The 26388-nt window shown below is 39.5% G+C and overlaps 1 protein-coding gene across 1 annotated transcript; it reads left to right on the plus strand.

Moving 5' to 3' along the window:
- The first annotated feature begins 7611 nt into the window (after positions 1-7611).
- Positions 7612-11346, plus strand: LOC112302686 (olfactory receptor 8U9). Its single transcript, XM_045193586.2, has 3 exons — positions 7612-7629; positions 8775-8917; positions 9165-11346. Exon 3 carries the CDS (start codon positions 9183-9185, stop codon positions 10104-10106), a length of 924 nt encoding a protein of 307 aa, XP_045049521.2. The 5' UTR covers positions 7612-7629; positions 8775-8917; positions 9165-9182; the 3' UTR covers positions 10107-11346.
- Positions 11347-26388: the final 15042 nt, after the last annotated feature.

The following is a 26388-nucleotide window of genomic DNA, read 5'->3' on the forward strand; positions in this document are numbered from 1 at the left end:
TGAAGCAATAAAGAGCCTTTGTAAATTTTTAAAAAAATACTGAGCTCCCTTTATTTTACTTTATTCTATGCTAGTATGTGCGTCTTAGACCAAGTTCATCAGTGCCCCTTGTCTTTCAGCCGATGCTGAACAAGTTTCAGGGACAGGGATCACATATAGAGAACTTCCTGAAACCTCTATTTCTCACCATTCTTCCCCAAATTTATTAACAAATATCCAAAGGATCAGGAGCTGTAGATTCATATTGCACCTCAGAGTATGCACATCAGCCTATGGATTCCCCTCTTGCCCTCACCGTGGAGAACAGACGTGACCCTATTGATACAGGTACAGAAATGCAGGAATGGAAGTTGGGCTTAATAACAGCGGGACCTCCTCAAGGTCACTGGAGAAGAAAACTGCATCTTGATGTGCTCAGAGCTCCACACTAGTTAAAACAAAATTTATAAAATGAATTGCCCAATTGACACAGGGTGAATTGTAAAGGCATAGTTATAAACAAAAATATGTGTTCAATGAAAAATAAGGAAAAATAGTAGTACTTGTAATAATTTATCTTTGCTATCTCTTTATCTGTGAAATAAACTGCAACAATATTTTACACACAAATTTAATAGTGGTCATCTCTGAGTATGCCATCACTATTCCAATCACTTAATTAAATTAATTGCTTGTGTTGTTCTCCTTGCACTCAACTAACAATTACCAGCTATGAAAAACAAAACACAATTTCAGATTCTAATGAGTGCTTATTTTATGTTATGTTGTTGTCAGGAAGGGAATGAGGAGACTCTGTCTTCTGGGTCCAGAAGGACAGAGCACTGGGTGATAGAAGACTTCCCATCCAGGTCCCCATCCCCAGTGTTATCTCTCCTGCATTGTATGAAAAGTGCTGAAAGTCACGTGCTTCCGAACATGATAAGAAGAAAACAGTACATTAAAAGCCTGCAGTTTTCAGCAGGTAACTTCTCTTCAATTACTGCTTGGAGAGAGTTTTAAGACAAAAATACTTTGTTACTCTTAACTCTTTTCTTTTATAATACCAAATAATCTCATTGTTATTCATAGAATATTTAACACATTAGGACTTCTCAATCTTTTTGTCCAAACCCCTTCCACTGTCAATTACTCTATGAAAAACATATTAAATGTATTCATATCTATAAAAATAAATCTTTTTATGTTGGATAAATTTGGATCAGATGGTTATGATTCACATATATGTTTAGGGAAAAAATATTCCATAAATTTTTCTTTACGTTTTTCTTCAAATATACTGAAATAATAGCTTTTACATGTACTCAGCAAGTGGAATTTTTGTTCCTGTTTATGTCTTACTTTCATATTAAGGGAATGATGAAATGGGAGAGAGATTAAGATACGAACTGAACTTTGAAGTGAGACACACCTGAATTCAACTCTGTTCAAATCCTCTCCTGTCTCCAGTAAATTCGATAAAACTTAAAAAAAGGAGAAAAAAAATCCTTCTCTCCTTAGCTGTGTAACCTTAGAGTACTTCACTCTTTTAAACCTAGTTTCCTCATCTCCTTATCATGGGCTTAATATATGCATTATGTGGAGAAATATATATAAAAACAGACGTTTGTGATTGTTGAGTTTCTAAGATCATACAGAGCCAACCATCTGCTCATCAGGAGCTAAAGCCCTGGTGCTGAAAGAAGAGACCGTGTCCTTCCTGGCCTCGTGTCAGGAAGGGAAGTCTGCAGGCTCCACCCTCATCTGCAGTGGAGCCTGGTCACCCCACGGTCAGACTCCTGTGTGCACCCTGCCTCAGCTAGTGTGCGGCTCTCTGCAATCCACCTCAGAATTTGCCTTTCCTGACACTGCCTTCACTCTTCAGGCCGAATAGAGGTTTTCTCATGGCCACCTCTGCTGGCCACTCCATTCCCATGTGCAGGCCAAATCCCTGCACCCACTCTACTAGTCTAATCCCAGACCACACACTGCCAAGAAAGGAGCTCAGATCATCAATCCCAGTGGACCTCACTTCATGGTGTTCTGTTTGTCCCCATCCCAAGGACTGTAATGACAGTATTAGCTATAAAAAGGAAACAATATTTCTCTATTACAATGAACTCATGTACTCTGGACATTTTCTGCTCAGGATTTAGAAAAAACATCTGACTCTCATCACTCATAGGTCACCATTCCATTTTTTCTATTGAAACCTCACTTTGGCCAGAGCCCGACCTCACCACTGATCTACACAGACAAGTCCCTGTTTGGAAAGTTAGCTTCCATTGCAGTAAAGGGCACTGTAATCTAGATTATAACCCAACATACATGTTCACTATCAGAAGGCTTTCCCCACCACTCCATCCTCTCTCCCTCTACTCAAACTCGCCTGACGTGTACAAGGTCTGTCCAGAAGGTATCAAGCCATGGAATATGAAAAATAGAGACACTTACTGAAGAAGACACAACGTACAAGAATCATTGGACAATAACGAGGACAAAGCATCTCAGTCTCCTTCAAGCAGGCACATTGGGCCCTCAGACAGATCTCCCAATGGCCATCACCTATCCTGTCATATTTTCCTGAGAAGAGATTCCTGAATCTCTTTGAAGGTCTGAAATCTCTTCCATTTCAAAAGATTTCAGTTTTGGGGAAATCCGTAATTGGCAGGGCACCAAATCAGGGCGGGAGGGTTCTTAGTCACCTGGGTGATCAGCTGTTTGGTGAAAAAACTCTGCGGGACACATGATGCACCAGAGTCACATTTTTGTGATGCAGCTGCCAATCACCTGTTGCCCATAGCTGCAGCCTTCAGAGTCGTCCCAACAGTTTACACAGGAATGTTCAGCTTAACATAAAATCTGAAGCACATTCTTTGCTCTACTGGCTCAGTCCCTTTGAATGTGATGGCCACAAGCACACATGCTCACTCAGGGGCATCTACTGCCCCACTGACTAGTGCAGGTTACTGGTCATTGTTCAGTCATGGGCATTCCAGTCTAAGCTCCTTGGCTGACAGGTTACATTGATGTGACACAAACTGTTCTTATATTAACAATGGCTGGACTCTTTCCAGACACACTTGGTATACTTTCTTACAACTTACAGTCCTAACTTCAGTAGGGTTCTTTCCCCAGAACACAACCACACTGTCGTCCAACCATCTGTAGGTTTCTCTTCCCATGTCTGGCTCCTGTGCATAGTCTCCTTCAGTAATGTGTGTAATCAATCAGTGCTACATGTCAAATCCTTAACTATGCTTGTTTATATCCGCTCAGGCATTATTATCTCGAAACACAAGCACTACCATGGGTTACAGTTAGTATCTATGTATAATAATTCAAACACAGCTCCATACTGGTAAAAATCTGGTTAGGAATATTTGTTAAATCAAAATTGAACTAATTCTCATGCTATCTATTAGTGTGTGGCTCCATATGAAGAGGCAGCATATTCTACTGAGCTTGAAATCTTCTGCAGAAACACACTCTGAACCGCAGAAGCAATGACAATATTCAGTCAGAGTGTCTCCTCCCATCTCACTCTACCTGTGACCTTCAACAAACCACTCTTCTCTTTGGACCTCAGGTTCCACTCTGTCAAATGAGGGGTTTAAATGGAATAACCTTAATTCTTTATTCAAGTCACTGCATCCTGGATTATAGTAACATGAGTCTGTCAGTGCATGTATCCATTGGGCATGATTGAGACACTGGCAGATGGCAGGGAATACACTCATACCAGTGGAATGCATTACAGCTGTGGACCAGTCAGACCTGAACTGGAAGTGGCAGTGATGGCAGACAGAGAGAGAGTGTGGGATGTGGAAGTCCCACTACCATCAAGCTGGTCTCCTTAACAGGCCTTCAATTCTGAATTTGCACTAGGAGACACACTTTATAAAAGTGAATATTCAACTTTCTTAGCTGTCAGGAATATCAAATACTCCAAGTGATGACTGCAATTAAAGGAAAAGATCCTCTTAGTTTCTGGTGAGGATGTTCAACAAGGGACTCACACAAGGGCAGTGTGTTACTGCCAGGTGGATTGGCAGACTTCATAGAAAACTGTATGATAATATTTAATAAAAATGAATTTCACATACACACCCACACATATTTCAACTCCTGCTTTTATATACAAGATAAATGGGTGTTTATGTCTACCAAAGGGTATTACAAAGATGTTCACACTAAAATTATTGGTAATAACAGAGGAGAAATCAATTCAACTGCCTACCATGCTCATTAAAGTAGATCAAAAAATAACAATATAGTTGTACAAAACTATGCTGTACACCAATGGGATCCATCTTTGCAAATGAACGCAACAACATGAACAAGTGTGTAACTGACCACAGCAGCACATGCTTTAGGTGTCTGCTTGTGCTCAGTTCAAAACTAATATTCCGTAATAATAACCAACAATGTAGTTATTCCTTTGCATGAAGAGACTAGTGACTTAGGAGGATTCCTGGTGCCCTGACGGATGTGGCTCAGTTTGTTGGGTGTCATCTGCAAAGTGAAAGGTTGCCAGTTTGATTCCCAGTCAGGGCACAGACACGGGTGGCAGGTTCAGTCTCCTGTCGGGGTGCCTACAAGAGGCAACCAACTGCTCTTTCCCTCTCACAACATGTTTCTCTCCTACTTTTTCTCCCTCCTGTCCCCTCTCTCTAAACACAAATCAATAAAATATTTTTTAAAAAGGATATCCTGGAGTAGAAGGCTTTGGTGCTTCTGGTAGGGTTCTATCTATTGTTCTGGTCCTCGTTACTGGGATATTCATTTTTAAATTTATCTTGCTTATACTTATAATTTAAGTAAAATCATGTACATTACATATCAAAAAGGTTCTCGAAAAAGTAAATCTATGTATGCACCATTAGATTCTAAGAAACTTCAGAAATTTATTGTTATAAAATGCTTATTTCCAGTCTGCCTTGTCTACAATAAAGTTCAGTATATTCTTGTAAAATAATGGAGCGACTTTATGGAATATTTCTGTGAAAATGTGTCTCTTTGCTCTTAAATGATTACTGTATTTTTTAAGAAAATATGTCTTATTCAAAATATGAACACTCTTTTTTTAATTGTTGTTCAAGTACAGTTGTCTGCATTTTCAACACACAACTGCCTCCCAGTCTACCCATCACATCCCCCCATCCTCGATCCTACCCTCTTTAGCTCTGTCCAGGTATTCTTCATATATGTTCATTGACGACCACTCCCCAATTTCCCCCATTATTCCTCTCCTTCCTCCCCTTTGGTTACCGACAGTTTGTTCTTTATTTCAAGTTCTCAGGTTATATTTTGCTTGTTTGTTTGGATTGTTGACTATGTTCCACCTCTAGGTTTGATCATATGGTATTTGTTTTTCCCTGTCTGGCTTATTTCACTTAGCATAATGCTCTCCAGATCCATCCATGCTGTTGCAAGAGTAGGAGCTCCTTCTTTCTTTCTGCTGCGTAGTATTCCATTGGGTAAATGTACTATAATTTTCTGATCTACTCATTTACTGATAGGCACTTATGATGCTTCTGAAACTTGGCTTATGTAAATTCTGCTGCTATGAACATTGGGGTGCATAGTTTCACTTGAATTTGTCTTTCAGGATTCTTAGGGCATAAACCTAGCAGTGGAATTGTCAGGTCAAAAGGCAGTTCTATTTTTACTTTTCTGAGGAAATTCCATGGTGTTTTCCAGAGTGGCTGCACCAGTCTGCAATCCCCCCAACAGTGCACTAGGGTTTCCTTTTCTCCACAACCTCACCAGCACCTGTTTGCTGATTGGTTATGGTGGTCATTCTCACTGGTGTGGAGTGGTGTCTCATTGTGGTTTTAATTTGCATCTCTCTAATGGCTAGCATCCTTTCATGTGTCTCTGGGCCCTCTGTATGTCCTCTTTGGAGAATTATCTGTTCAGGTCCTTTGCCCATTGTTTAATTAGGTTCTTTGTCTTCTTTGAGTAGAGTTTTGTGAATTCATTATATATTTTGCAGATCAAACCCTTGTCTGAGGTATCATTTACAAATATATTTTTCCCATGTGGTAGGTTCCCTTTTCATTTTGCTGATGTTTTCTCTGGCCATGCAGAAGCTTTTCATTTTGATTAAAGTCCCATTTGGTTATTCTTTCCTTAACGTCCCTTGCTCTAGGGGAGATGTAGGTAAAAATATTGCTCAATGGAATATCTGAGATTTTCTTGCCTATGTTTTCCTCTAGAACTTTAAATCTGTTGCCACTTCTGATGTTATTTCCAGGAACAAGGAGACTAGTGAACCTCATTTCCTTTGGTGCTGTTACCAAGCATAAATTCCCAGAAATGGAATTCCTGGGTCATAAAGCAAATTTATTTTTAATTTTTAATAATATACTCTATAATGCTTTCTACCATGGCTGTACCAATCTACAAGCCCACCAATAGTGCACGAGATATCCCTCTTCTCCACATGAAGGAAATACAAATGGTTGTAAGAAGATAGTACAAACAACTCTCTGCTAACAAATTGAGCTATCAGGACAAAATAGATAAGTTCCTAGAAACATACAATCTTGCAACACTGAATCAGGAAGAATCAGAGAACCTGAATAGACAGGTTACAACTACACAAATTGAAGCAGTAACTAAAAAACTCTCAACAAACCAATGTCTTGGACCAGATAGTCTCACAGGTGAATTTTACCAAACATTCACAGAACACCTATTTTAAGCAACCTTTATGAGTTTAATGAAAATGTCTAAAAGACTCTACTTCACTTATTAATTTTAGGTTTCAATTTCTGTATCAAATAATGACTTTATTAGAAATAACTCAGGATGTATGCATCATAACATACATAATATATGGTGATTATTACACAACATAAAACATCTCACTCTCTTAAAAAGGCCAAAATTGACTGTCAAATTTATATGCACTTAAAGTTCACTTCTTAGAATTTATTTTGAAGAAGAAACTACCTATGATAATTTATGTATATATAATTATACTCATATCAAAATTTTGTGGTATAAAGATTCTCTATAAACCTAATGATATTAGCAAAAGAAGAAAGAATAAATTAATGTAAAAAAGGCTGCATTGTCATTTTTCAGAGTAACTGTTTGCACATAAGCTGTACTTATTCTGGCGTAATTTACTTGGAATATTAAAAATCCCATATTAGAAAACAAAACTTACTTTTCCCTAAGCACTATGATTATAGCCAGTTTTATCAGTTTTTATGAAAATCTTAATTTTGTAAAAATATTTAATAGAGTGTTTGTATATGTGTGTCTTTGTGTGTAACTTGAGTAGTTGTTTATGATAATTATGAGATGGAAACCACATACTTGGATAAGATTTGGTGAGCTGGATGCAAAGAGCCATCAATACACTCACTTTACTATTGCTAAGTAAGTACAATATTAGGCAATAAGGAAGGAAGGGACAAAAGCAACATTTTCAAAAGGTCCATGTTTCTTTCTCAAGCACCAGCCTGTAGGGAATGACAGATGATACAACATCTTGTTATACTTGTCCCTTGCTCCTGAGAGACCAGCACCCAGGTCCAGACATAGCCAGTGTGATATAAGCCAGGTCACCGTGGTGACAGTGCTAAAGCATATGGCAGACAGAAAGCAGGCAACAAAGAAGTCCGGGATCCAGAACAGGTACGGGATTTTCCTGTGGTTTTCTCATTTCTATTTTAGATTTGTTAAGAGGTATTTATGTTTATTTGACATAAAGCATGTTATAAAACTAATGGAGGGTAAGAAATAGTGTACAAAGTTTTCCTTACTTTTATAAATCTCATTATTTTAAAGACATTCATAAATGGCAAGGAAGAATGAAACATGAGTACTATTTATGAAAGTGGTTAGATGTTTTTTGTTTTTACTCCCTTACCTGTCTTTTACATATTTTACAAATTATTTTGGTTGGAAATTAAGGGTTTTTTTGGAAAAAAACGTCTCTACAAGCACAGATAATTAGATGAGGTCAGACAGGTTTTTTAGAGACCTGCATGTGGATCATACATCATTGTTCAGATGTAATCCTTTGTCTATTCTACACTCTGCTACATTTTCTCATATTCTCACAGAATAGAAAAGGTCACATATTATATAATATATGATATGCATGGTTTGTGTCAAATATAAAAGTAGAACATAGAATTTTATTGACCTTCCAAGGACCAACTCTTTTTAACCAAAGGAAAGCAGATTTCAGAGATTCTCAAGAGTAAAGAGATCAAGAACACAGTCAAGCAATGTCACACTGTCTACGGAGTTGGATGGGGTCCAGTTCAGACAGAAATTTCTCCGAGGTTATGGGACTGTGCACACATGAGACATTACCTTCTATCCTGGACACCTGACCTTTTTGTGAATGGATTAAGTGGGTTCTAGCAGATTAGAGTGGAGGGTCTCACACAGCAATCCACACTTGCCTCTGGGTCACCTGTGCTACCAGATGCCTACTGTCAGGTCCCAACACACCTGCCCGAGTAGTGCTGGGAGAAGGCGCATGGTTAGTCCTACATGTTCCAGCCTGTGCCCTCTAACCTACCATCCACGGAGACTCATCCAACTTCTCCTTTAGCCTTGCTCCCTGCTCTGGGCGTCCTGGATCACAGCCTATCTTCATCCCTTGGTGACTGAGGCTGGGTAGGACAAGGGGATAATGGGGAGGTGGGATCACGATACATCAAGAAACAAGCCAGTGATCTGCCTAATTTACAGTAATGGATAATGAGGGGTGAAAGAAATGTTTTTGTTACCTGCATCTCTCACTTCTCTATGCTTTCTCATTTCAGTATATAACACTTACACTACATCAGCAACAGAAACAACCATGTAATTACATATGGGTTTTCTGAACCAAATAGTTCTAAGAACAACTTGGTTGACTCTGAGGACATCAATTTCTTAATCTATAAGTTGGAAAAATACTCCATAGGTAGGTATGGAAATAAAATGATTTAATATAGATCAAAGTGTGCTACCTATTCTATGTAAGCTGTATTATTATCACTTTATCAATTTATATTAAATTGGAAATATTGCAGAGAGTCACTTTACTTAAAGAGGATGTGCACTGTTGAGCTCTTTTCCTAACTACTGACAAATATAAAGAACCAGCTGTTTAACTGCTGAGACAGTAAGATGATTTTCCCTCAACTTGCATTTCCTTCCTCCACAACCAGGGATTGCCAACCTGAGTGATGGCTGTTGAGAACTGCACCGTGTTCATGGACTTCATACTCTTAGGACTCTCTGGCAGGCGGGATGTGCAGCAGGGGCTCTTTGTGCTCTTCCTGCTGGTTTATGGCATCACGGTGATCGCCAACCTAGGCATGATCCTGCTGATCAGCATGGACCCCCGGCTCCACACGCCCATGTATTATTTCCTGAGCAATCTGTCTTTCTGTGATGTCTGCTACTCCTCCTCTGTCTGTCCCAAGATGCTGGCTGATTTCTTATCTGAGCAAAAGAAGATCGCATATAAGTTATGTATGGTTCAGATGTTCTGTTTTGGGGCCTTTGCAGATGCAGAATGTGTCATGCTGTCTGTCATGGCCTATGACCGTTACGTTGCCATTTGTGATCCTCTTCTGTATACAGTGACCATGTCCAGGAGAGTGTGCATCCAGCTCGTGGCCACTGCCTACACTGCAGGTTTTATGGATATGGCAATCTTTACCTATTGCACAATTCAATTGTCATTCTGCAATTCCAATATCATCGATCACTTTTTCTGTGACATTCCACCCTTACTAGCCATCTCCACCTCAGACACAACCACCAGTGAAATAGCATTGACCATTTCCTGTAGTTGTCTTGTGGGGTCCAGTGTCATCACTGTCCTCCTCTCCTACAGCTACATCATAACTACAATCCTTCACATGAAGTCCGCCACAGGCAGACGCAAAGCCTTCTCCACCTGTGCCTCCCACTTAACCAATGTGGCTATATTTTATGGGACACTCCTCTTCATGTATTTCCGACCCAACTCGAGTTACTCCATGGACACGGACAAAGTGGCCTCTGTTTTCTACACAGTTGTCATCCCCATGTTAAACCCACTAATCTACAGTTTGAGGAATAAGGATGTAAAAGGTGCACTGAAAAAATGTTGTTGTCACTAAATTATGTTCCGGGTGAAAACACGTTCACCAAAAAATATTCATTTGGAGATGTTGAGAATTACAACATAGGCACTTTGACAGTTTTTTTGTGGTCTCACAAATACAATTCTGCATATTTCTTTATTTACCTTTCTGCCTAAATTGAATGCAGAGAATAGTTATCAGGAATCTTCATCTCTTCAAACTAAAGACACGTAATAGACTTACTCTTAGTTTTGTAAAGAGGGTCTTTATGTATTACTCTGCTCTCTTCATGGGTATATATACCCCAGAGATATGGGCATAGTACCATCTCCCTCCATGTTTAAAGTTCTATTTTTTAAACAAATGATTTTAATAAACTTGCTGAGCCAGAGGGGAGTTTTAGTGGTTTAAGTTAGCTTTTGTTGTCTTCTTCCTATGCGCTTGTATCATCCTATAAACTTCCCATCATAACACTTAGAAGTAATAAGTAGTAAATGAAAGAGTAAGATTAATTAAAATTGTCCTCCCTTAGCTCAAAGTCCCATAACTGCAAGGCTCTTCTCTATCTGACTCACCGGTATTTCTACTTTGTTATTTACAATGCTCATTTTCAGGATGCCAATCCAAAACATTTATGCAATGAATGAAGATGTGTTCCCTGCAAGACATATGAAAAAAGCAGCCATTGTGTATGAAAAAGAAAATAACTTTGTTTTGTTTTATTCTAGCATGTTCATTTTACACAAAACCCACCTGTATTTCTTCTTTGTCCAAGGCTGAGTAACCATCAGGGACATGGTTCATGTGATGTAGACAACTTCTCAGATCCTCTCTTTCTGATCGTGCTACCCGAGGGGTCAGCTGCATCAGCAGCTCTACATTTATTTGGCGCATCACAGCCTTCACCTCAGACTGTGGATTTCCCCTCTTGCCCTCGCACTGGGGAACAGATACCTGCTCTTGACACCTTAACAGAAACTGCATGAACGGTGCATGGGGTCATAGAACCTTGCCCTTCTCTAATAGCCACTATCCTTTTAATGTATAAAGTGTGCTTAATGTATGTACTTTATCTTCCTTTACAATATGTTCATAGCATTTTAATAATTAACTTTAAAAAAACATGAAATTCCCAAATGCTGTAGTTGAAGTAGAAGAGTTATTAATAAGAATTTATGTTCAATGAAGAAAAACAAACAAACAAATAGTATTTACACTAATATTCCAGTTGCAATGCCTTAATTTGGTTTCTGTCAATCTGTGAAATAAGCTCAAACCTTAGTTTAAACACAATTGTAATAGTGGTCTTTGCTTAGTGGTGGATGTTAAGTAATGCTAAAATCTATTTCAATAACTTAAGGTTATTGTACCCGATACTTATACTAATATTGAACAACTATTAATACCATTGTAAAAAACATTATATAATTTCAGGGTCTCAGAATATTCATTTAATTTTAAGGTTGCCATTCTGTAGAAAAACCTGGAGGCTCTCTCCCTTTCTCCCTAGAGGACAGAGCACTAGACTGCACAAGGCTTCTCACTGAGGTCCTCTTCTCTTTACACACACACACGCCCCTCCCTTTAATGTAAAAAGTGTGCTAATGTACCTACTTCAAACATCATAAGAATGAAACAACACAATTCTCACCTCTGGTTAAATGCCCCAATCTTAAATCACAGGCAACTATTCCTTTAAGCATTGTACTAATATCATCTGTTACTACAACACTGTCTCCAAGATGAGATTGTGAGCATTCTTAGCTAAAGGACTGAGCATTCCATGTCTATTATCCAAAGCACCTGCATGGTATCAGTGACACAAAATGACAAAACAGACAAATAGGTACTGAAATGAAGTATTAGATGACATTTTACCTCCTGTTAGATATCACTAATACAACAATCTCAGGGTACGAGGCTTGGCAATGCACATTCCATCATCCACCAGGAAGTACATGAATGGCTGTGGGCACTGAAGTGATGGATCTGTAAAGACCCACATGACACTTACACTCTAAGTAAAGACCATTCACCTCAGGACATTCCTCAGATTTGTCTATTTCAAATATCTCTGCTCCATAAAATATGTTTCCACTGGAACTATATTATGAGCAACTGTATAGTAGAATACATTGTATTTTGTAAAGCATGATCCAAAAACACATATTATATAAAAGATCATACTCATGGGGTGGGAGGAAATGGATAAGAGTATAAGGGTAATAAAGGGTAATGAAAAAATACCATAAAAAATAAACTACTAAAAATACCTTCATGCAAATGAACTACATTAGCAGAAGCAGCTTTTAATGGCTGTTTATTTCTATACTTTGTTGGATATCCACCTGCCAAACAAGAGAAAAATACTTAAAACACACATGTACTGAGTCATTATTCATATCAGTTCTATGCTAAGGATTGTGAGGATGTAGAAAAACATATCTATAGCCATATCGATTAGATAGAGAGAGTGATAGATTTCAAATACATACATACATATATATGTAAATTACAACATTTGTGTCTGAGGAGAATTCAATGTTATACCATGAAAGAAGAGCAGTTATGCTACCCCCCAAAATGCCACTTTGGCATGCTGATTATTTTAAAATACAGTTACTTAAGAAAGCCAGTGTCTTGTCATACATGGGAGAAAACAAGAATTCCTTGGTTCACACATCCTTTGCATTGATTCTGAAGTACTGTGACAAAAGACATTATGAACCATTTTTTCTGTGATGCCCTCCCCTGGTGAAGCTAGCCTGCACAGACACATCAATAAATGAGTGGCTTCCCTCCACATAGGGCAGCTCAGGGGAAATGATCTGTATTATCACAGCCTCATCTCCTACTTTTTCAGCCTTTCTCAGACTTAAAGATCGGCTTTATCACTGAGAGGAGGAAAACCTTCTCTCTATGGGCCTCTCACCTGCTTTCTGTGGCCACCCATCAGGGGAGTCTTCTCCCAATATTGATAAATTTATCTCAGTTCTACACCATGGTCATCCTCATGCTGAACCTGCTGATTCATAGTTTGAGAAACAAATACGTAAACGGCACCACTAGGAAAGCCACAGGACTGAAGGCAGATTCCTTGTGAGACACAACTTTCCAAGATGTGTCCAATTCCCTAATTCCAAGCTCTAACTGGCAACCCGCAACAGCCTTTACCAGCACACACACAACTTCTCTCACAAGAATTGCACCAAACCCTTATTTTTAACATAGTCCAATGCAGTTTATTGCCCCAACCCTTAAGAAAACATTTAAAAGTTTTTAAATCGCTGCTTAAAGTAAATGCTGCCATGGACCGTAGATGGTTGTTTTAAAGGATATAGTAAATACCTCAGAAATATATTTGTTGATCATGTACAGGTTATCCACAGACAAGGGTAGATTACTGGGTGAGGGAAGAAGCCAGATTCCCTTGATACATGTGCCAGTCTGTACCCAGCTATTGAGAGGCACTTTGAATAAATTACTTGATTTTTCTATGCCTCAGTTAACTATCTGTGAAATGGGGAGAATATACTACCTGTGTCACTGATTGTTACATGATTAACTAAGTGAATGATGGGAAGACTGCCTAAGCCATTTGAAGCACTTCATGGATGTTAACCATGTAGATGCCTATGACCCAAACAAAAATCTTAGAATTATACGCCAGAGAAACCAATGAATATGTTCACCCAAACACATGTACAGAATATTCACCATTGAATTATTTGCAACAGTATAAAACTGAAAACAACTCATTTTTTCCTCAACACATTAAATCAAGAGCTGACACACTTTTCCTTAAAGTCATAAGTAGTGCACATTTTTAAGATTTGTGGGCTATACAATTTTCCACAAGCACTGAGATTGGCCTTTGTTTCATAAAAGAAACAATCGACAATATGTAAAGAATTGGTGCATCGCAGCTTCAATAACACTTTATATACCATAGTTTGCTGACCCGTAGTCTAGATTTGGCAAAATACTTCATGATAAGTTTGTACATTCAAAAACTAAACAGCAACGAAGATGAATGAACTGCTTCCACATGCAACAACACAGAGAAATTTTACAGACATAATTTTGAGTGAACAAGCCAGATGAAGATCTGTAAAAAAATTACATGGTTTGACTACTATATACATCAAAAACTTACAAACTGATCTAGCATACTGGACCTCAATTTGTGATGGGTGTGGGGATAATTTCTGAGATGCTAGCAATGTTGCTTTTCTTTTGGCCTGGTTCTGGGTGTACATGCTGATGTATTTTTTCCTCAGCCAACTCTCTTTCAGTGACTTCTGCTACAGCACAGCAACTGGACCCAGAACACTGGTAGGTTTCATTGCCAAGAAGTCAGTCCCCTTCATCTGCTGCTTTCTACAATGCTTGATCTTCTGCACCTTTGCAAAGTCTGAGTGTCTGAAGTTGGTGGTGATGGCCCTGGATGGACACTAGGCCAGTAGCAACCCCTTCCTTTTTATGTTACCCATGTCCAGCAGAGTGCGCACCCTGCTCATGGCTGGGGAGCACATGGTGGGAATTACGGATGCTTCACTAAATACAATGTTAATGTGCTGCTTATGTTCCTGTGGGTCAAATAAGGTTAGCCACTTCTTCTGGGATGGCCCACCTCGCCTTCTGCTATATTGCTGATTCTCAGCTCAATGAGTTGGTAATATTTACATTTCTGGGCTTCATTAACTGATTACTGTATCAGGACTTTTTATGCTAATTGTTATATATCCTGTCACTGATGAAGACCAACTGCACTGAGGGGAGGGTCAAGCTTTCGCCACCAGCACCTCCTATTTAACTGTTGTGGCAATTTCCCAGGGGACTCCATCATCATGTATTTCAGGCCAAGTTGTTCCTACTTCATAGGATGAAGTGAACTCACTGTTTTACACCCTTATGATTCCCATGGTAAACCCTGGAACTTATAGCTTATAAGCCAAGGAGGTGAAAGAGGACCTTGAAAAACATAGAAACAAAAAATGCCTCCATTGAAAAGTTATACAATGCAATATATATCCCAACATTATATACACTATGTTTGAAAAATGGAAGTTTTGATTTATTTGGTATGAACCAATAACTATTTTAACCATGTTTCAGCTACTCCAAAATGTGTCATTTACTAAATAGTCCATGCTTTTTTTTATGCCTTGAAGGTATATGTGGTACTCTCTATTTGTGGAAATGCTGTGGACTTCTAGTTACCATATTTTTATTGCAATGATCTATTATTTGTGCACTAATTTAATTTTCTAAAACTTACTGAGAGTTTCCAAAGTCTCTGTCACAGTTCTTAGAGCTTCCAGTAGTTAGAGGAGCTTTCTAGGCAGATGGATCACCTATTAGAGAGGCCTTGAGTTGGACAAAACCATGTCATTTCTCTGGGATGTAAAAGCTTAATGCAGACCAGCGTGGCTAAGGTATGAAAAGCAAAGGGGACTGGCCTCATGACTCAATGCCTGGGCTGCAGTTCACAATTCATTGGCGTCCTCCAGGGGCTGTCCTTCCCTGCGGCACTCTCCACATTGGTCCATGCACCATCATGTGCCCTGGGACACTGATGAATCCATGACTCTGTTCCCTGTTCACTACCATCAATGTGGGGTTTCCAGCACTCTGAGATTCAGGACTCTGCATTCTGTTTCTTTACCCAAGCACTAGCATAGCACCTGAAAGAAAGATATCAAAAATGTACATTGTTACTGAATGCTTTTACATCTAAGGCAGAAAAAATTCACCGACAGCCCAGTATGTGCCTTCAATTCATTTTTGGTATCTCCTATGCAAGAACATAAAGTGGTTGTGGATGATAAAATAAGGGAATGTTAAAGACATGCAGAGAAATTATTTGGTAAACAAAAAACCAAACAGCATTTATCAAGATATTTGACAACTTCACATGCCTCTGCTCAACTTTGTTAATGGCCAAATTACGGGAAGTGGCTTGTTTAGTAAAAAGGCACAAGGACATGAAATTGAAGGACCACACAAGAAGCAAGGGCAATCATAAATTTTTCCCACAGTTACACAAAACCAGAAGGCATTCAATATCTAGGTGCAGTTACAAAATGCTTTTGAGTGAGAACATTCCAGACTGCTAGGGAAACCCAAGGAGGAAAAGGACGCTGCTCTGTTCTCTAGGGAGGTATTGTTGCTGGGATTCTCAGACACAATACAGTAGAAAAACAACAGGAGATGCTTCTTGTAGTAATAATATGTCCATTTTAACCCATGGCCTTGGAAGCTCTACCTCTGACCTGGGTCGTGTCCTGCACAGCAACGTGGCAGGAGTGCAACTGACCTAGACCAAAGCCCAAGCACAGATGGGTGTGGACCCTGAAAGCAGAACGATAACAGCATCGAGCTGGCACACTGCTCCCCTGTAACACAACAGAAACGTGTTTAAAATCAGATTGCATAAGTTTCTAGCTACTCTAAACAGATCTGAGTCTAATGTGTGAACTAAAGAGAACTAAAAAGAAGGGAGAAAAGTAGGAGGCTTTAGCAATTGTAATAATGTTCTGTTTCTTGGTCTGGATACTGATTACGAGGATATTTTTTAAAACAAGTTGTATACTTAACACTTACATATTCCCTGTACGTACGTGCTGCACCTAAGATCAGCTACCATGAGAAAGATTCTCAGTATTAATACCAAGCACCTGCCTGAATGTGGAACGTCTACAGCTCTCACCCACTGACGGAATTCAAACCTGAGTTCAACTTTGTTAAACTGAATGGCAGCTTTCTGTTGCAGCCGTCCCCCAAATCCCGTTAGTACTTTTGTACCCATCAGAAATGAGAAGGTATGTACATGCAAAGGCTGTACAAAAATGATCAATGTAGCATTATTTGGGACTTGACAAAAATATTTATGTGATTGTTAATTGGAATACTACACAGCAAAGAGAATGAATAACTATCTTCATGCTGCAGAACAGAAAGAGTGGAGGGGATGAGAGACATACTATTACCAAGGGATCCCCCTCTTTCTCTCTGTGGGCCCCCCCCACTAGGTTCTCCTAGCCCACCACCAGGGAAAGATGTCTCTTAATGCCAGAGATGGTGAAAAGGAAAGGAATTATTTATTTAAAAGTTATATAGACTTAGAGTCATAACCTAATGTCTTCATTAATAATTAAATCCTTTAGAATACCCACAGACGCATCTCCCTCTGCCAACTCCCTGGTACCATATCTCAGGAAAAGAAGTAGAATTCCATGATTCAGGGTCCCGACAACATCAACTGTGTCTCTGCTGCAGGGGGCCCATTCTGCCAAAGCCACATGGTCCTCTCACCCTGTACTCTGCCAAAACCACCTGATACTCTCTGCAGCACAGCAACTATGCCTGGGTTTAAATCCTGGCACCAGTCTTCCTAGGCAGCCCAATTTTCCACTCTTCCTACAACCAGTTATACCTGCCAGCATTCCAGGATTCTTTGCTGGGCTGCCATAGTAAGTCTGGGCAGGTTGGCCCCTTGGCATGGAGCCAATCGTCTCCAAGCTCTCTAGCAGGGCTGGAGCCAGTGGGAGTTACCCCCCAGTTACATCTGGGTGGAAGTCACTTCCATCCCCCTGGCTCAAAGCTTGGCCACTGCTATTTAACTTATCTATGAAACCAGTTAAAGGTTATGGATATGTGAAATGACCATGCCAGAGGTTACCTGCACAGCTGTTGCTGTACAAAACAACTCTGAATGGCCCTGCTCCACGTGTCACTTCCCCCAGCTCAGGCTTGTGGGGTGAGGACATCCTATATATATATTTATAATAGTTCCTGGACACTTTGAGTTCTGGACCCCATTACAAATCCCTATGTGGGGCCGCCTTCTTGGCTGCACCCTGATACACTCACATGAAACAGCTTGGGGGAATCTCATATACATAGCACTGAATGAAAGGATACAGACATGACAGGATAAGAGCAGAAGACTATAATACTTACACATTATAAAAACGTACACAATTATGTGCCAATTTGGCATCAATTGTGTTACGGTCCACAGTCTCTAAAAAGCTAGTTTTCTGATTGTTGTTCAGGATTTGGATGAAGGCACATTTTAACTTTCAAAAACGTACATTTTAAAATATACATATACGTATCGTTAAAAAGTTTTCCAAAATCCAAAGACTACTTACTATCAGATGGTAGGCAATCGTCTGATTTCTGTTTTAGATTTCTCTAATTTTTATCTTTATTGGACTGAAAGTATGCTATTAAACAGAGATTTTAAGTCACTAACAGTTTCTTATATACACACATTTCCAAAATGTTATTGTAAAATTAACAAAGAATACAACTTCCATATAAAGTATTTCATTAAATGATTGTCTTTTTTTTTTTTTTTTACCAGAAAGTGCTACCTCACTGATATATCAGAGGTATTTTTAGCAGCCTTCAGAAACTACTTTACTCGTCTTCACCCAGGAAGCCTTACTGAACTGGTTTTCCTTGGTGGCTTTGTCAAGCTCTGCACTTTGTGATAAAGACCCAGGCCTCAGGGCCAAACAGCCATTATCTGGAAGAAGGAGATTGTGAGTAGACTGTTCTCTCTGCAGCACTGGGTGTGGGGGGCACCTGGGATCTCAGGAAAGCCCTGTAGACATAGAATATCTTTTCTGTCTTATTTGCCCTGAAGTCTTAACTTGTGTTGTGAATCTTCCCCGCTCCACATGTGGTTAAAGAAAACCATTCTATTAGAACATAAAACCTTTGGGAATGAATTTAAATTGTCTACTTTTTGACCATATGTTGCTCTCCATACTCTGGATGTCATGGGGAGTGGGAGTTACACTACAGGGGTTCCCAGTTTATGAAGATCACCTTTGGATCCTGCTGGAAGGGGGTGTCCCCTGAGGCAGCTGGCATCCCTGGAGACAGGGAAGACCTGAGGGGAAAATGAGGGTGGGGAGGAATCTGAAGAAGGTGACCAAATATTTTATTACTCTTAACTCTTTTCTTTTATAATACCAAATAATTTTATTGTTATTCATAGAATATTTAACACATCAGGACCTCTCAATCTTTGTCCAAACCTCTTCCACTGTTAATTACTTTATTAAAAACATATAAAATGTATTCATATCTATAAAGATGAAATCTCTTTATGTTGGATAAATTTGGATAGGATGGTCATGATTCACATATATGTTTAGGGAAAAAAATATTCCATATTATTATTATATTTTTCTTTAAAGATACTGAAATAATTACTTTTACATTTACTCAGCAAGTGTGATATTTGTTCCTGTTTGTGTCTTTCTTTCATATTAAGGAAATGATGAAATGAGATAGAGATTAAGATAAGAACTGAACTTTGAAGTGAGACACACCTGAATTCAAATGTGTTCAAATCCTTTCCTGTCCCATTAAATTCGATAAAACTTAAAAAAAGGAGAAAAAAATATTTCTCTCCTTAGCTGTGTAACCTTAGAGTACTTCACTCTTTTAAACCTAGTTTCCTCATCTCCTTATCATGGGCTTAATATATGCATTATGTGGAGAAATATATATAAAAACAGACGTTTGTGATTGTTGAGTTTCTAAGATCATACAGAGCCAACCATCTGCTCATCAGCAGCTAAAGCCCTGGTGCTGAAAGAAGAGACCGTGTCCTTCCTGGCCTCGTGTCAGGAAGGGAAGTCTCCAGGCTCCACCCTCATCTGCAGTGGAGCCTGCTCACCCCATGGTCAGACTCCTGTGTGCACCCTGACTCAGCTAGTGTGGGGCTCTCTGCAATCCACCTCAGAACTTGTCTTTCCTGACCCTGCCTTCACTCTTCGAGCTGAGTAGAGGTTTTCTCATGGCCACCTCTGCTGGCCACTCCATTACCAAGTGCAGGCCAAATCCCTGCACCCACTCTACTAGTCTAATCCCAGACCCCACACTGCCAAGAAAGGAGCTCAGATCATTAATCCAAGTGTACCTCACTTATGGTGTTCTGTTTGTCCCCATCCCAAGGACTGTGGCTGTAATGACACAATTAGCTACAAAGGAACCAATATTTCTCTATTACAATGAACTCATGTACTCTGGACATTTTCAGCTCAGGATTTAGAAAAAAACATTTCATTCTCATCCCTCACAGGTCACCATTCCATTCTTCTCTATTGAAACCTCACTTTGGCCAGAGCCCGACCTCACCACTGATCTACACAGACAAGTCCCTGTTTGGAAAGTTAGCTTCCATTGCAGTAAAGGGCACTGTAACCTAGATTATAACCCAACATACATGTTCACTGTCAGAAGGCTTTCCTCACCACTCCATCCTCTCTCCCTCTACTCAAACTCACCTGATGTGTACCAGGTCTGTGCAGAAGGTGTCCAGCCATGGAATATGAAAAATGGAGACACTTACTGAAGAAGACACAAGGTACAAGAATCACTGGACAACAACAAGGACAAAGCATCTCAGTCTCCTGCAAGCAGGCACCTTGGGCCCTCACACAGTTCTCCCAATAGCCGTCATCTGCCCTGTCATATTTTCCTGAATCTCTTTGAGGGTCTGAAATCTCTTCCATTTCAAAATATTTCAGTTTTGAGAAAATCCATAAGTCGCAGGGCACCACATCAGGGCTGGAGGGGTCAGAGGTTTAGTCAAACAACTCTGCATGATGCACGACATGTTGCATGAGGGGCGATGTTGTCGTGATGCAGTTGCCAATCACCTGCTGCCTATAGCTGTAGCCTTCAGAGTCGTCCCAACAGTTTACACAGGAATGTTCAGCTTAACGTGAAATCTGATGCAGATTCTTTGCTGTACTGGCTCAGTCACTTTGAATGTGATGGCCACAGGCACACATGCTCACTCAGGGGCATCTAATGCCTGCACAACTAGTGCAGGGAAGTGGTCATCATTCACACAGGGGAATTTTATTCCACTCTCCTTGGTTGACCATTACAGCAATGTGGCACACACTGTTATCCTTATATTAACAATGGCTGGGCTTTTTCCAGACATGCCTCGTATACCACTGATCTATATAGACAAGTCCCTGTTTGGAAAGTTAGCTTCCATTGCAGTAAAGAGTACTGTAACCTAGATTATAACCCAACATACATGTTCACTGTCAGAAGGCTTTCCTCAATACTCCATCCTCTCAACCTCTACACAAACTCGCCTGAGGTGCACAAGGTCTGTCCAGAATGTATCCATTCATGGAATGTGAAAAATGGAGACACTTATGGAAGAAGACACAAGATACAAGACACTGTACATAGGACAGTGACGTCTCAATTCCCTGCAAAGGAGGTACCTTGGGACCTCACACAGTTCTCCCAATTGCGATGATCTGCCCTGTCATATTTTCCTCATTCTTTGAGGGTCTGAAATCTCTTCCATTTCAAAAGATTTCAGTTTTGGGAAAATCCATAAGTTGCAGCGTGCCTAATCAGGGCTGGAGGGTTCAGATGTTTAGTGAAACAACTCTGCATGACATGTTGCATGAGGGGTCACGTTTTCTTGATGCACCTGCTAATCACCTGTTGCCCATAGCTGCAGCCTTCAGAGTCATCCGAACAGTTTCCACAGACGAATGATCAGCTTAACATAAAATCTGATGCAGATTCTTTGCTCTCCTGGCTCAGTCACTTTGAATGTGATGGCCACAGGCACACATGCTCACTCAGGGGCAGCTATGGCACCACTGACTAGTGCAGGGAAGTGGTCATTGTTCAGTCATGCTCATTCCAGTCCAAGCTCCTTGGCTGACAGGTTACATTTATGTGACACATACTGTTCTTATATTAACAATGGCTGGGCTCTTTCCACACACACTTCATATACTTTCTTTCAACTTACCGTCCTAACTTGAGTAGGGTTCTTTTCCCAGAACACAACCACACTGTCATCCCACCATCTCTAGTTTCCTCTTCCCATGTCTGGCTCCTGAGCGTAGTCTTCTTCAGTAATGTGTGTAATCAATCAGTGCTACACGTCAAATCCTTAACTAGAGTCCTTTATTTCTGCTCAGGCATCAATACCTCCAAACACAAGCACTACCAAGGATGAAGGGTCCATGTATAATAATCCAAGCAAACAGCTCTGTGTGGTAAAAATCTGGTTAGCAAAATTTGATGAATCAAAAATGAAATAATTCTCATGACATCTATAAGTGTGTGGCTCCATATGAAGAGGCAGTATACTCAACTGAGCTTGAAATCTTCTGCAGAAACACGCTCTGAACCACGGAAGCAATTACAATATTCAGTCAGAGTGTCTCCTCGATCTCACTCTACCTGTGACCTTCAATAAGGTAAGCCTTCTACCATCTTCTCTTTGGGCCTCTGGTTCCACTCTCAAATGAGGGGCTTAAACCTAATAATCTTAATTCTTTATTCAAGTCACTGCATCCTGGATTATAGTAACATGAGTCTACCAGTGCACATACCCACTGGGCATGATTGAGACAATGGCAGATGGCAGGGAACACACTCATACCAGGGGAATGCATTACAGCTGTAGGCCAGTCACACCTGAACTGGAAGTGGCAGTGATGGCAGACAGACAGAGAGTGTGGGATGTGGGAGTCCCACTACCATCAAGCTGGTCTCCTTATCAGGCCTTCAATTCTGAATTTGCACTAGGAGACACACTCTATAATAGTGAACATTCAACTTTGTTAGCTGTCAGGAATATCAAATACTCCAAATAATGGCTGCAGTTAAAGGAAAAGATCCTCTTAGTTACTGGTGAGGATGTTCAACAAGGGACTCACACAAGGGCAGTGTGTTACTGCCAGGTGGATTGGCAGACTTCATAGAAAACTGTATGATAATATTTACTAAATATAAATTTCACATACACACCCACACACATTTCAACTCCCGCTTTTATATACAAGATAAATGGGTGTTTATATCTACCAAATGGTATTTCAGGAGTTTTCACATGAATATTAGTAGTAATAACAAAAGAGAAAACAACTCCACTGCCTACCATGCTCATTAAAGTAGATCAAAAAGTGACAATATACTTGTACAAAACTATGCTCTACACCGATCGGATCCATCTTTACAACTGTACGCAAAAACGTGGACAAGTGTATAAATGACCACAGCAGCACATGCTTTGGGTGTGTGCTTGTTCTTAATCCAAAATTAATCTTCCATGGTAAATTAATTAATTTGGTTAATTAATAACCAAAAATGAAGTTATTCCTTTGCTTGAAGAGACTAGAGACTTAAGAGGATTTCTGGTGCCCTGACGGATGGGGCTCATGTAGTTGGGCGTCATCTGCAAAGTGAAAAGTTGCCAGTTTGATTCCCAATCAGGGCACAGACACGGGTGGCAGGTTCAATCTCCTGTCGGGGTGAGTACAAGAGGCAACCAACTGCTCTTTCCCTCTCACAGCTTGTTTCTCTCCTTCTTTTTCTCCCTCCTTTCCCCTCTCTCTAAACACAAATCAATAAAATCTTTTTTTAAAAAGGATATCCTCAAGTAGAAGGCTTTGGTGATTCTGTTTTGGTGTTCTATTTGTTGTTGTGGTCTTGCTTACAACGGTATTTTTTTTAAATATATCTAGCTATATATTTATCAGTTAAGTAATATCAAGTACATTACATATCAAAAAGGTTCCCCAATAAGCAAATCTGTGTAAGCACCATTAGATTCTAAGAAACTTCAGAAATTTAGTGTTGTAAAATGTTAGTCCCAGTGCTGCCTTGTCTACAATTAAAGTTCAATATATTCTTGTAATATAATGGAGCAACTAATAAGGAATATTTCTGTAATAATATGTCATGTTGCTTATAAATGATCACTGTATTTTTAAGCAAATATGTCTTATTCAAAATGTGAGCACTTTCTTTTTTGTTGATGTTCAAGTACAGTTGTCTCCACTTTCCCACACTGCTCCCGCCCACCTCTCCAATCCCCTCCCCCACCCTCGATCTTACCCTTTGGTTTTCTCCATGTGTCCTTCATGCATGGTCATTGGTGACCCTTCCCCTATTTTACTCCATTATTACACACCCCCCATCCCTTTGGTTTCTGTCGGTTTGTTCTTTATTTCAGTGTCTCTAGTTATGTTTTGCTTGCGTGTTTCTTTGGTTGATTAGGTTCCACTTGCACGTGAGATCTGATGGTATTTGTCTTTCAATGCCTGGCTTAGTTCACTTAGCATAATTCTCTCCAGATCCATCCATGCTGTCATGAAGAGTAGGAGCTCCTTCTTTCTCTCTGCTGCATAGTATCCCATTGGGTAATTGTACCATAATTTTTGATCCACTCATTTCCTGATAAGCACTTGGGTTGCTCCCAGCACTTGGCTATTGGAAATTGTGCTGCTATGAACATTGGGGTGCATAGCTTCTTCTGAGTTCCTGCTTCAACATTCTTTGGGTATCACCCCAGCAGTGGTATCACTGGGTCAAAAGGCAGTTCCATTTTAAGTTTTCTGAGGAAATTCCACAGTGTTTTCCAAAGTGGCTGCACCAGTCTGCATTCCCACCAACAGTGCACTAGGGTTTCCTTTTCTCCACAAACTCACCAGCACTTGTTTGCTGATTGGTTATGGTGGCCATTCTCACTGGTGTGGAGTGGTGTCTCATTGTGGTTTTAATTGGCATTTCTCTAATGGCTAGCATCCTTTCATGTGTCTCTGGGCCCTCTGTATATCCTCTTTGGAGAATTATCTGTTCAGGTCCTTTGCCCATTTTTTAATTAGGTTCTTTGTCTTCTTTGAGTAGAGTCTTCTGAATTCTTTATATATTTTGGAGATCAAACCCTTGTCTGAGGTATCATTTATAAATACACTTTTCTGATATGGTAGGTTCCCTTTTCATTTTGCTGATGTTTTCTTTAGCCGTGCAGAAGCTTTTTATTTTGATTAAGTCCCATTGTTTATTCTTTCTTTAACATCCTTTGCTTGAGGGGAGAAATAGGTGAAAACATTACTGCTTGGAATATCTGAGATTTTCCTGCTTATGTTTCCCTCTAGGACTTTTAATGTGTTGCCCCTTCTAATATTGCTCCCAGGGACAAGGAGACTACTGAATCTCATTTCCCTTGGTGCTGTTACCAAGCATAAATTCCCAGAAATGGAATTCCGGGGTCATATAGAAGTTTTATTTTTAATTGTTTAAAGTATACTCCATAATGCTTTCTACCGTGGCTGCACCAATCTCCAAGCTCACCAATAGTGCACGAGATATCCCTCTTCTCCACATGAAGGAAATACAATTGGTTGTAAAATAATAATACAAACAACTATATGCTAACAAATTGGACAATCAGGACAAAATAGCTAAGTTCCTAGAAACATACAATCTTGCAACACTGAATCAGGAAGAATCAGAGAATCTGAATAGACAGGTTACAACTACACAAATTGAAGCAGTAACCAAAAACTCTCCACAAACCAAAGTCTTGGACCAGACAGTCTCACAGGTGAATTTTACCAAACATTCACAGAACACCTATTTTAAGCAACCTTTGAGTTTAATGAAAATGTCTAAAAGTCTCTACTTTACTTATTAATTTTAGGTTTCAATTTCTGTATCAAATAATGAGTTTATTAGAAACAACTCAGGATGTATGCATCATAACATATATGATAATATATGGTGATTATTACACAACATAAAACATCTCACTCTGTTAAAAAGGCCAAAATTGACTGTCAACTTATATGCTCTTAAAGTTCATTTCTTAGAATTCATTTTGAAGAAGAAACTACCTATGATAATTTATGTACATATAATTATGCTCATATCAAAATTTTGTGGTATAAAGATTCTCTATAAACCTAATGATATTAGCAAAAGAAGAAAGAATAAATTAATGTAAAAATGGCTGCATTGTCATTTTTCAAAATAAATATTTGGACATAAGCTGTATTTATTCTGGTGTAATTTTTGTTTGAATACTAAAAATCCCATATTAGAAAACAAAATTTACTTTTCCCTAAGCACTATGATTCTAGTCATTTTATCTGTTTTTATGAAAATCTTTATTTTGTAAATATATTTAATGAGAGTGTTTGTAAATGTGTGTCTTTGTGTGTAACTTGAGTAGTTGTTTCTGATAATTATGAGATGGAAACCATATACCTGGACAAGATTTGTGGAGCTGAATGCAAAGAGCCGTCAATAAACTCATTTTACTATTGCTAAGTAAGTACAATATTAGGCAATAAGGTAGGGAGGGACAAAAGCAACATTTTCAAAAGGTCCATGTTTCTTTCTCAAGCACCAGCCCATAGGGAATAACACATGATACAACATCTTGTTATACCTGTCCCTTGCTCCTGAGAGACCAGCACCCAGGTCCAGACACAGCCAGGGTGATATAAGCCAG

Source organism: Desmodus rotundus, chromosome 5 (assembly GCF_022682495.2).
Source record: "Desmodus rotundus isolate HL8 chromosome 5, HLdesRot8A.1, whole genome shotgun sequence".
Classification (NCBI taxonomy): domain Eukaryota; kingdom Metazoa; phylum Chordata; class Mammalia; order Chiroptera; family Phyllostomidae; genus Desmodus; species Desmodus rotundus.

Excerpts from the sequence above, each read along its gene's own strand:
- LOC112302686 (XM_045193586.2), top strand. The coding sequence starts at position 9,183 with ATGGCTGTTGAGAACTGCACCGTGTTCATGGACTTCATACTCTTAGGA.